Source organism: Elephantulus edwardii, unplaced genomic scaffold, assembly GCF_000299155.1.
Source record: "Elephantulus edwardii isolate Elephantulus edwardi_28Jun2011 unplaced genomic scaffold, EleEdw1.0 scaffold00035, whole genome shotgun sequence".
NCBI lineage: Eukaryota > Metazoa > Chordata > Mammalia > Macroscelidea > Macroscelididae > Elephantulus > Elephantulus edwardii.
In genome coordinates, this window is record NW_006399785.1 from 12416453 (window position 1) to 12428978 (window position 12526).

The following is a 12526-nucleotide window of genomic DNA, read 5'->3' on the forward strand; positions in this document are numbered from 1 at the left end:
CACAGGATTCCCATTATTGTCGGGCACCTCTCAGCCCCACAGCACCCAGGATTCCCATCGCCATCAGGTATCTCTCAGCCCCACAGCACACAGGACTCCCATTACTGTCAGGCATCTCTCAGACGACCTCACCTCTCCTGAAGTGCAATTCCACAAATTGAACAGATTTCAAACCACCACCCTGTCGCGGACAAAGCCTTCCACTGCACCTCCAGGTGTGCCTGGCCCAGTACACCTGGAGCAGGCGGGCAGATGATGGCCCTCCCCAGCACCGAGGACTCCCAGCGCAGAGGACTCCCCAGCACCGAGGGCTCCCCAGAGCCGAGTACTCCCCCACAGAGAACTCCCCAGCACGGAGGACTCAGCACAGAGGACTCCCAGCACAGAGGACTCCCAGCGCAGAGGACGTGGGGGCTGCCGTGCGGCTTTGAGCTCAGCAGAGGCTTGTCAGGATGGTTCTGGGCCACGTGTGGTTTCCACTGGCCCCGACAGCGGGTGGCCGGGCATTCGAGCTGCCTCTATGGCGCCTAACAGCAGCCAGAGGTAGCACTTCTGCAGTTCCAGTGCTTTGAGCTCCATTGTCTGTGGCAGCTCCCCCCCCACATGAATTTTCTCCCCTTCACTTTATACAATTGATTATGCTTAAGGTCATCCTTAACGTTTGCTCGTAATAAGCGGTCTGTGACCTGAATGCTGCGTGTTCGCCCACGTTCACCCCCAGCATTTCTTTCTCCGTCCGCTTATATCTAGTAAGACACAGGGAAGTGAGTGTGAGAGGCCAAGCCTTTTGGTTGGTAGGTACCTTAGAAAAGCAAGGAGGATGCACATAAGATAGGCTCTTTCTTATCTTAATAGAATCCTTCCACATTTTCATTCTTACTTATCTTTGGTAGCTTTGCTTACCTTTAAAAAAAACCTCATCAGAGAAGTGGTTGGCATCCTTAGACCTGTGAAAAAAATGTCTTCTCTTCTCCACGAGAGAAAGCAGTGGCAATTTTGTTAGCATAGCCCACAATTTGAAAAAAAAAAAATTAAAATTGTTCTTTTATTTCCCTTCCCAAAGAATTTAGATGTGGTGCATGTTGAAACAAAAAAGGTTTTCTAAATTAAACTATAATTAAACCCGTAAAAGCTTGTATGCCTCACTCTGAAATACAACTTGCACTTCAGACTCCAAGCTAAGACCTGTTGTATCTAGTTTAATTATAACATGCAACTTAAAAGCCATCACTCTCAGTACATTTAATTTTCCCATCCCTTCAAAGCAAATTATAGCTATACTGTGTGTAAAATATTTGCCATTTAAAAAGGAGTAGGTTAAGGTCATTGTGATCGTAGCATCGCTGTACTTAGGTTGCGTTGTGGGGACAAGTCACAAAGTTTGTCTTCCTAGTGCTGAGATGATTAGCTTAGATTCTTTACTGTAGCACTTCATTTGCTTTTTTTTCTTCTTCCACTCAGTTAATAGATTTTGGAAAATTGTCATTTTGGTGACCATTGTCACCATAGTTGATGGCAGATTTCTGATGACACTTTTACATGGTGGTGGCCACACATACCAGCTGATTCTAACTCAGCTGGTTGTTGTGTGCTGTTGAGTCGGGACCACCCCACAGCTGACCCTGCAGCCGGTTTTCAGAGGCTGAGACTTGCCTGGGAGGAGCTTGCCCGTCCTTCTCCTGTGGAGCAGCTGGTGGATTTGAACCATGTCACATGGTGCCTTTTGGGATTGTAGCACAGCTTCTCATGCCAGGTACCGGAGCCTGGTTCCGACTCCTAGGGACCCTCGTACCCAGTGCTGTGGAGTTGGTTCTGGCTGTAAATCTTTAAGGGCCTGCCCATCCTTCTCCCACAAAGTGATCCTCATAAGACAAGTTACATGCTTTCCTAAGTTACAATCTTTTTCAGGGGCAGATCATCAGAGCTTTTCTCCCAGTGGGTTTGAACCACTGGCCTTTTAATTAACAGTCAGCTGGTACCTAACTGTGGCCCCAGCATCTTAAAAAAACACGTCTGTCAGGACCTGACGCATGAACAGTGTGAATAGACCTCCCAGGCTGGGATCAGGGCACCTGCTGCCTAATGAGGTCAGGTTTCCCAGGTCTCCTGAGTGAAATTGCAAGGTGGGTCCTGACAGGACTCCCAGCGCGTGAATGGAGACTGTTCTGACATTTGTGTGCCTTGGAAAAGGCCTCCGAGAACTCGTCACCGCCGCACCGTCCGTGTAAGGCTGTGTAACCTGTCTGGCTCCTCTGGCCAGCTCATGCTCCACTGTGAGTGTCGTCTGTTTTTCACTGATGCTGTTGTAAGAGGAAGTCAGCGGTGTATGCGTTATTGCAGCTGCCACTGATGAAGCTTACGTGGAGCCGTGATGGGTTAACCCGATGGGTTCTCGACAAGCTGAACATCCCCATGCGCCGTCTCGTCCGTGTCATTTCCTTTCCCCAACTTGTCAGCAGGAAGACGTTGACTTCAGGCACTGGTTTTATTCATGGAAATACGGTTGCAATTTCTTACTGCTCTTGGCCCATGTAACCTTTGACTTTAATGTGTTTTCTTCTCGTTTCAGAGTCGGAAGTTTCAGAGCATGCCACAAACATCAGCCACCTTCCTCCAGAGGTAATGCTGTCAATTTTCAGTTACCTTAACCCTCAAGAGTTGTGTCGATGTGGTCAGGTCAGCACGAAGTGGGCACAGCTGGCGAAGACTGGGGTGCTCTGGAAACATCTCTACCCTGTTCATTGGGCCAGAGGTAGGTGTATGGGACTTGAACTTGAGTTTATTTAAAAAGTGAATAGTTGTGGACATTCAGAAGGCTGGCTGGCCAGGGCGGCCTCTGAGGGTTGACCAAAAGTAGATTTATTTCATTATGTTCTTAGAATACAGTTTTATAAAGCTAGCTGTTCTAGAGTGTTTATTGTTGAGTTACACAGTACTTTCAATATCCTTGAACTTTTAGGGACAGATAGTTGCAGGGGAGGGAGTGGGTTTGTTTTTTTGCTTCTTGGTGTGTTTTTTTTTTTAAAGGCAGTATTTTTGATTGGTGAAGACCATTGATAATTGTTGGAAGACTGATGTGTGCTCTTAAGGATTCATTGTTCTGGTTCTTTCTAGATTGAACTGTTTAGAAATTTTCCAAAACAAAAAGTCAAGAGTAAAGTACACAGGCTGTAGGAACAATATGAAATGGATTGAGTGTTAGCAAAGGAATTCCTTCTGTACAGTTTGCAGTAGAGCACTATGTTAGCTTCCTTTTGGTGGTAATTCAAAAGAATTTAGAACATGCTTTTGTCTTTAACATGGTTTTGTTTTGTGGTTGGTAGTGCCTTATTCTGTAAGTCACAATTTCATATTTAGTTCTGATGCTGAGTTACATTTTGCTTTTTGAGCAGTTCAAGTTTTTGCTTTGAGGATAGAGTGCAGTGTGAGATAAATGCTTCCATGTAACATACATTAGAGTAATTTTGTTGATAAATAGTGACCTCAGAATTCAGATGAAGTTTGTGTCTGTTTGAAACCATTTTTTATAGTAATTTATATTTCTTTCCCACTAAGCAGCAGTTAGCAGTGTCATGGTTTTTGACTGGGGTTATTTGAAAGATTGGGGAAACTGTGAGATCTGAATGCCTAGAATTATTACTTGTATGTAAGATAATGAAATATTGAATGAAAAGCCAAATAAAGAAAACATGGATTAACCAAATACTTTTTTTGCTTACACACACACACACACACACACACACACACACACACACATTTGCTTTTAATTAAGAAGCAATAAATCTTTAGATGATATTTGACATGACTCAGTTTGATAATTCTGTGTTAAACGTTTGTGAAGTTAGCCAAATCCTTAAAATATACTTCCCTTTAAATGGTGGTGCTATGTGCTGGCGAGCTGCCTGCGACTCCTAGCCGACCCTGTGTACAACAGCTCTGAAGCCTGCCCTGGCCTGAGCCAGTCTCACTGACTCCGACACACCTACCCCCATTGTGGTTGCATTAAGAGTAATGGCGCTTTATTTACAAAACATACAGTGTGTTGTTGTTGTGTGTTGTCAAGTTGGAATCACTTATAATTGACCCTCCGGCAGGTTTTCAGAGGCACAGAAGGAGATTACCCATCGTTCTCCCACAGAGCAGCTGGTGGATTTGAACGACATGCCTTTGGGATTGCAGCACGGCTTTTTACCACTAGGTCACCCCGTTTATTTTAGTAAATTATGATAGATACTGTTTTCAGTGGTTCGCAGCCAGGATCAGTTTGACTTCCCAGGGACGTTTGGAAATGTGTGGAGGCAATTTTGGCTATCACAGTGGGGGTCATGGGTGGTGCTTCCAACTGCTTAGTGAGTAGAGCCCAGGGTTGTTCAGCAACAGCCAGCAGTGCTCAAGACAGTCCTCCTTGGCAGGGGGACCTGGCACAGAGCGTGTGTGCCGGGAGCAGCAAGGTTGAGACACTGATGCAATTGTAATATTAAAGGGTGAATCAGCACCTCGTTGTCACTTTGAAGGTAGCATTTCAGTGTGTTCTTACGGGTCCTTAAGCGTATGCTTTAGTTTTGCTTTAATCTTTCCCTTTAATGCTCTTCTACTCCTTGTGACTGACGGGCTACAGTGGGGCCAGCCCTGCTCCTCTGTTTCTTAGCTCTCACAGTGTCGGGGGCACTGCCAGGGCCTGTGGAGCTGTGGTCAGAAAAAGGTCAGCTTCTCTCAGTGTCAGTGCTTGTCAGACTATTGAGGAAGTGCCTTTGCTTAGAAGTGGAACTGTAGCTGCCACGCTCCTGTCAGGGAGAGAATGACAGAGCTCTGAAAGTCAGGAGTGGAAACGTCATAAATACATAGCAGCCTATTTAATTTCTATACTTCTTAACTTTTACATAAATGTGAAGAGAAAGATTTGTTTTAGGTAAATGAACTATTATGGAAAAAATGAGTACCTTTTTACTTGCATATTCATAATTTATTTCCGTAGATCTGAAATGAAATCCTCAGTCGGTGATGGGTCATTTTTTTTAAGCCACCATTGAATATTCCTAGAAAGAGTTGGCCCTGTGCCTGGGGCTCACGTATTCCCTGGACAGGATTGCATTGGGGGTTTTTTTTGTTTTTAACTTGGTTGGCTTTTTATAATAGTAGCCAGTTTTCTTTGTTTCTTTGTTATTCCTTTGCTCATTGAGTAGGTGACTGGTACAGCGGTCCTGCCACTGAACTTGACACTGAACCTGATGAGGAATGGGTGAAGAACAGGAAGGACGAGAGCCGAGCTTACCAGGAGTGGGATGAAGACGCAGACATAGACGAATCCGGTGAGCCGTGCGGGGCGTTAGGAGTGCTGCACAGTGTTTTCAAAATTGTTAATATACTTGATAACACATCATGCGTAATCGTTGGTAATATTGGTTATGGAGTTTATAGTTTGCATTTTCTAAAGACATTAATGTTTTTAAGTCCCTCCTATTTAAAATTTAAGGGGATAATAATCAGATTTTTAAGTTTATTCTGTTGAATGTGATTCCCCCCCCCAAGACATTTATTGGGATTCCCACCTAGTTGTACATGAAAATTCTTCTTAAAATCAGAGAAGAGTTTCCGTTTTCATTACAGAACTACTGTATGTTGGTTGTGTTACTAGTCAGTTTACCATGTGATGTTTAATTTTTTTAAAAATTATACTGGTTTATTTACAAAATTAAAACACATTGCTTTCCAGAACAGATTCTTCCAATTTCCCTCTAGAGTCATTTCAGTTGGTCAGTTCAGCACCATTTATTCAGAGTCAGCTGTTCCAGAGAGAAGACATTGGGTCTGTTTATTCATTTACCAACAGTCATATCACGTGCCTTCAAAGTAATAGATACGAAATTCTTTATAACTAGAAAGGGGTTATAAAATCTCACGTAGCCATTCATATACTGCTGTGGGAGTATGCAAAGATGATTAAGACTTTAGACCTTTTTTTAAAAAAAAATTTTAACAAAAGTTTACAGACAACTTGGATTTCTATTTATTCATTGTTATTTATTTTCCTCCTTACCCCTTCCTCCAGTTCGCTTTTCTCTTTAAAAAGATTCCTTCATTGTTGCACAATTTCCTCCCTCTTTCTGCTCCCCCCAGTGCGCTTTGATATGTACCTCTTATTCTGGACTGTTGTCATGACAATAATACCCAATCATATATTCCTTTTAAACAGTTCTTTCCCTCATCTGTTTCAATGCAGTGTTCATTATTTATTCCCTCTTTTTTTAGTTTCCCCCAACCCCATGTCAGTCCTGTTTTATAACAGTGACATGCAGTATGTGTTCTTTTGTGACTGAGATATTTCACTCAGCATAATATCCTCCAGGATTGTATTCCATTGTGTGACTATACCACAGCTTCTCTATCCATTCATTTGTTGATGGGCACTTGGGTTGCTTCCATTTCTTTGCTGTTACGAACGATGTAGCAGTAAACGTGGATGGGCATATCTGTTTAGGTGGCAATTCTGGTTTCTTTGGGGTATATTCCCAGTAATGGAATTGCTAGGTCAAATGGTAATTTCTATTTCCAACTTTTTGAGAAAGTGCCATTCTGCCTTCCATAGTCATTGCACTATATTTTACACTCCCACCAGCAGTGAATAAGGGTTCCAGTTTCTCCACAACCTTGCCAGCATTTGTTGTTTCCCACTCTGTTGACTTTGCTGTTGTTACTGGGATAAGATGATATCTCATAGTTGTTTTGATTTGCATCTCTCTTAGAGCGAGGGATTTTGAACATTTCTTCATGTGTTTGTTCACCATATGAATGTCTTTGGTGAAGTGTCTGTTTATGTCCTGTGTCCATTCTACGATTGGGTTATTTATCTTGTTGAGGTGTTGGAGTAGTGTATAGATTCCAGATATAAGTCCCTTATCAGACATGTCATAAGGAACTCAAATGCATGTGAAAGAATTCAGAGCACACACTTTTTATTTTAGGGAACACAACAAGAAATGCCAAATTGTAAGTGCTGAGAGTTTAGGAGGATGGAGGAAAACATACATTCTGTCTAGGCTAGTACAATAGATAATAGTTATTACATGAAGTTACTGTATGTGACATCAAGATTGGAGGAAGACTCATCAACAACCTGCACATTATGCACGAGACAGCCTTGTGTGCTGAAGATGACGAGGACTTGAAACACTTACTGAGAAGAGCAGAGACCACACAGCCTTTGATAGAAGTTACATGTGCTGTCAAGATTGGAGGAAGGCTTATTAACAGCAGAGAGCTGCCTTCGATGACAGCCTTGCTCACTGAAAGTGAAGAGAGCATGAAGCACTTACTGGTGGAAATCAAAGGATCGTGCTTTCAGTACAGGTTAGATCTCAACTGAAGTCCTCACACCTGGGCAGAATCATAAGTGCAGGAAAGATGGATGCCGTCACGTGGATCCGTAATCAGTGCTGGAAGCTCAGCAGTCGAGAAATCAGATGATATAATTCATTGGGGAAGTCTGCTGTCAGGGACCTGCTGAAGAACAATGATGTCATTTTGGGGACTGAGGTGCGTCTGATCCAGGCCATTGTCTTCATGATTACATACTATGCATCAGAGGCCTGGCCAGTGACCAAAGATTACAGAAGAACAATTGATGCCTTTGAAGTACAATGCTGGAGACGAGTATTGCACATACCATGGACCACCAAGAGAACAAACAGGTCTGTCCTGGAGAGGGTAAAACCAAGTTTCTCTTGGAGGCAAGGATTTTGAAGCTCCATGTCACATACTTTGGGCACATGGCCAGGAGGGACCAGTCCTGGGAGAAGAACATCATGATTGGATGGGTGAAGGCACAGCGTAGGAAAGGAAGCCCTGAGCTCAATTGACACAGTTACTAGGGTAACAAGAGTAAGTGTACCTAGTCAGCTACGGAGATTGGCTCAGGCTAGAGCCGCGTTCAGAGCTCCTGTGCTCAGGGTCGCTGTGAGTCCTGGACAGCGTGGTGGCACCTGACAACAACGGAGAGTGAGACCTTGGCCTCTTTGTCCACTGTCTGTACATAAGGAAGTTTACTATTTCAAAAACTAGTTGCTGTTGAATGACTTGCTAATTCCTGAGTAGCCTGACCAGAAGCAGTGCGTCACATTCTTAACTTTTGAATTCCTTTCACAGAGGAGTCTGCAGAGGCGTCACTTGCTGTCAGCATTGCACAAATGGAAAAGCGCTTACTCCACGGCTTAATTCAGAACGTGCTGCCGTATGCCGGCCCTTCCGTGAAAACTCTGGTGTTAGCGTACAGCTCTGCAGTTTCCAGCAAAATGGTACGTAGACCTTAGCATGAGTTCTGAATATTAAGGGGAAAAAGCACAAGTGGCAAAATTCCAGTTTGCTTATTCCTTCATTTAATTAAGGAATTAATTAACATCAGAAAGCGTGTGCATCCTGGTGAGTGGGTCCAGACTTGCCACCTTTCGGGTGTTGTTTCGTTCCAGTTCTCGCCGCAGTTCTGTAGGTAGGCACTCTGTGCACGCGGCTGGGTGAAGGAACCAAGACTAGGGGCCGTGGAGTGGTTTCTTCAGTCCTGCAGGCGCTAGGTAGATACGGTTCTAAAAACAGGTAAGGCTTGCTAAAGCGGGCGAGTGAGAGGCCATCATGTTGGACCAAGTGTATCCTGCAGCTCCCTACATCAGAACTTCTGGAAAATCCCTTAAACTTGTGGATTTCCAGATCCAGCCTTAAAATGACAGCATCCCGCTCTCAGCGATCTGAGCGTGTACTGTCTACACTGAGGCGCCCTTTCTGGGTGACTGTCATGTGCGCCCCAGAAAGTCCCACATACCAGCACTTTGTACTGTAGTGTCTGACCTCATCCGGTTTCTGCAGATCATCATAGCGCCTTCTCGCTTCCTAGGTCAGACAGATTTTAGAGCTTTGTCCCAACCTGGAACACCTGGACCTCACCCAGACTGACATTTCCGATTCGGCATTTGACAGGTTAGTTGTTTTCAAATATTTGCATCTAATGATTCCCATGGATCAGAGTTACCGTGTAGTATCTTTTCTTACATGCTCGCACTTCATTCATACTTTGCGCTTTTCCTGTCAGATGTTTACATAGACTTGTTTTTACGAGTCCCTTCAGTTTTTCTGTGGTTTCTTGTTAGCAGGCTTGCACTTTGCTCATATTGTGGTTTTTTTTTTTTTACTCTCATAGCTTAGCTGGTGTGTGTGTGTGTGCGCGCGCGCGCGCGTGTGCGTGTGTGCGTGCGCGCATGGGGGTGGGGGTTGGGGGGTGGGGGTGTGTTCCCCTGGGGTTTGCCTCTGCTCCATGAGTTTCGGGTGACTGAGCTTCCTATCAGGAGCATCCGTCCATCTTTGTTACCTTGTGCTGTATTCAGCCCTGTAAACCTGCTGAGCAGTCATGCGAACTGGAACATCATACTTTTAAGAATTTCAAGTTCAGTTGAACTCTTAAGTTGTTACTGTTAAGTGCTGTTGCAGTTACTGCAACTCACTGTGACCCGATGAGCGACAGACAGTTCTGAACTCTGTCCTGTCCTGGGCTAATGTCGCTTTCTTTCACGCTAAGGCTGTTACGGTTGTCACTGTCATTCTGTCTCCTGGAGGGTCTTTTTTTTTCCGCTGGCCGTTTACCTTTCTCGGCCTGATGCCTTTCTAAGGGCTGGCCAGGCTCCCTCTAAGATGCCCTGGAATTGCATCGCTTTGTGGAAGCAACTCTTCAGAAGAGGATGTTTCTTTCTTTCTTTAAGACTCTACTGCTTTCCTGCCATCCTGACCCACCCCCTCTGTCTCCCTGTCACCGTCCATGTCACCACTTCGGCCCCATTTCAGAGGAGGAGCTCTGCCAGTGACGCCCAGAGCTTCTCCCGAGTCATCTGTTGCCCTCTCTTATGTGTGTACAGCTTCCCTGCTGCTCACTCACCAGGGTAATGCCTGCGCCTCACTCTCCCCATCCCCTTTCCATCCTCTCCGTTCAGGGAGCAGCCTTTCTGCTCGTTATGTCCTCTCACACCGCTGTGCCAAGGACAGTGCCTGGCAGTATCAGTAACTAGGAGTGGCTGTGTTAAGTGTATCGTTTTTGTGACGTTCCCATCTTCTTAGAAATAAGCAAATGGCCTTTGAAGCGTCTAGCCGAGATCATTCACTTTCCTCCTGCCATTGTTTACAGCTGGTCTTGGCTCGGCTGTTGCCAGAGTCTCCGGCACCTCGATCTGTCCGGATGTGAGAAGATCACGGATGTGGCTTTGGAGAGGATCTCCAGGGCCCTGGGTGTCCTGGCTTCTCATCCCAGTGGCCTGTGGAAGGCTCCCAATAGCAGAATGACATCGACCTCCTGGAACAATAAAGACATTACAGTGCAGCACCCCAAGCCGTTCCTGCATTTGCACGACTTTGCTAACAAAGGCATCAAAGAAGAACTCGACGACGAACAGCCCTGGACTAAGCCCGCTTCTCCGGAAGCTTTCGTTTCCCCTTATGTGTGGATGCTCGACGCCGAGGATCTGGCTGATATCGAAGACGCTGTTGAGTGGAGACACAGAAACGTTGAGAGCCTTTGTGTCATGGAAACTGCGTCCAACTTGAGTTGTCCCACCTCTGGATGTTACAAGGACATTGTTGGCCTAAGGACTAGGGTCTGCTGGCAGCAGCACTGCGCCTCCCCCGCCTTTGCCTATTGTGGCCATTCGTTTTGTTGCCCCGGAACCGCTCTGAGAACTATGTCCGCGCTCCCAGAGTCCTCTGTGCCGCGTCACAAAGCACCAAGGACCAGACTGCCTGTGGCGAGGGACTTGCTTTACTCTGGGAGTGAAGAGTTCGAACAAGAGACTGGCCGCGTGCTTCTATTTCTCAGCCTGTCTGGATGCTACCAGATCACAGACCATGGGCTCAGGTATGTGCGGCACCCGCAGGGTGTGAGTGGTAAACGTGCTTTCGTTTTCAGATCGAGCAGATCAAAAACCATTTGATGAATCTCAGTTCTGTGCCTTTCGGTTGATTTCTGTGACCAAGGGAGTGATGAAGACCTTCCCTACTTCAGTGTTGAAACACAGTAACTTAAGATAAAGGGAAGGAAGTGTCATGTCAATGCAAGTCCTTTGTGGCTTATGGAAGAACATGTATAATAAGCCCCCAAACTCCTTGCTGTCGAGTCATGAGTGACTCATACGCACAGCCGACCCTCCATTGATTTTTTGAGGCTGCAGTTGTCATGGGAGGAGAGTGCCCATCCTTCTCTTCAAAGTTACTGTAGTGATTCTCAATTATGACGTCATAATCAGGCTGTTCGCTGAAGAACGAAAACCCACCAGCCACCTACTTCTAAGCCCTCTCCAGGCCAGTTAAATAAAAATGAAGGCAAATGGGAGGCATTGGTTATGGGTGTCTTTGTAAAGATGCCCAAGCCCTTGTAGTGCGCAGCCCGAATTGACGAGCAGGGCTGTTTCATAACTTGTGATGCACAACACAATTATCTGTGAAACTTCGGGAAAAAACCCTGTGGCACCTGCTTTAAAGGTTTTGATTATGTGCATTGGAGATTGGGACTAAGCATCTCTTTTTGAAAAAACAACAAACCACCCCAAGATAATTCTTCCTAGAGAGCCGTTGTACGAGAACAGTGCTTGGAGGAAACCTTTCTGGGAGCTGGTGCTGTATGACACCAGTGCTGTCAGGAACCATCTCCAGAACCATCAGACACTACGACCAGCAGCAGGTCTTAGGCCAGCTCTGGTTTAAGGTTCCAGGGTGCAGGTCTCATTCCTCTTCAGCACAGAGGCCCTGCCTGGAGGCGTTCCAGAAGCATTTCCTGACATAAATGGTCAACAATTAGAAAATGATGAATAAGAGTGTTTGACAAGCTTCCACATTATTTAGGGTTTAATTGATTAACTGGAGAAACCGTGGAGTAAACCGTCTCATTGACCAGTTTTAGACTCAGTGTTAGTCATGTTTATAAGTCATAGAAACATCTAGGCTTTAGAGCAGTTCATGGTTTAAAAGCCATACGGACAACTGATGAGGTATTTTTGGTGACTGTTTTGTGTAACCCAGGTCTTCCAGCCCATGTTGATGGAGTACTTTACCTACGAGGAGCTCAAGGATATTAAGAAGAAGGTGATCGCCCAGCACTGTTCTCACAAGGACACGGCGGAGCTCCTGCGGGGGCTGAGTCTGTGGAATCAAGCGGAGGAGCGACAGAAGTTTTTTAAATACTCTGTGGATGAAAAGGCAGACAAAGGTGAGAGTCTCCTGTGTTCCAGTAAGGAACGCTTCCTTCTGTACGCTCATTTCCAAGGCCCGTGGCCGATTGTTGATAGGAACTGTGGATCTTGTGTGGAGAATTGATTTGTCGAGCTGGTACTCGGGCCATGTGACACCACTTCAAGTATAAATGTAATTGAAGACGGTCGTTTCTATTTTAAAATTTAGCGTTGACGGTGATAGTGTAAAGGAGTCCTGGTGGTGTAGGGGTTAAAATGCTCTGCTGGCTGGGGGTTGGTAGTTAAAGCCACCAGCCCCTGCCTGGGAGACTGTG

General features: G+C 45.4%; 1 protein-coding gene across 1 annotated transcript in view; it reads left to right on the forward strand.

Moving 5' to 3' along the window:
- The window catches only part of FBXL5 (F-box and leucine-rich repeat protein 5), a 46597-nt gene that overhangs the window by 5227 nt on the left and 28844 nt on the right, over positions 1-12526 (forward strand). Inside the window, exons 4-8 of the mRNA XM_006884520.1 lie at positions 2570-2752; positions 5184-5309; positions 8143-8291; positions 8882-8964; positions 10160-10882. Of these exons, the coding sequence (XP_006884582.1) occupies positions 2570-2752; positions 5184-5309; positions 8143-8291; positions 8882-8964; positions 10160-10882 (1264 nt within the window). The remainder of the gene's footprint in view (positions 1-2569; positions 2753-5183; positions 5310-8142; positions 8292-8881; positions 8965-10159; positions 10883-12526) is intronic.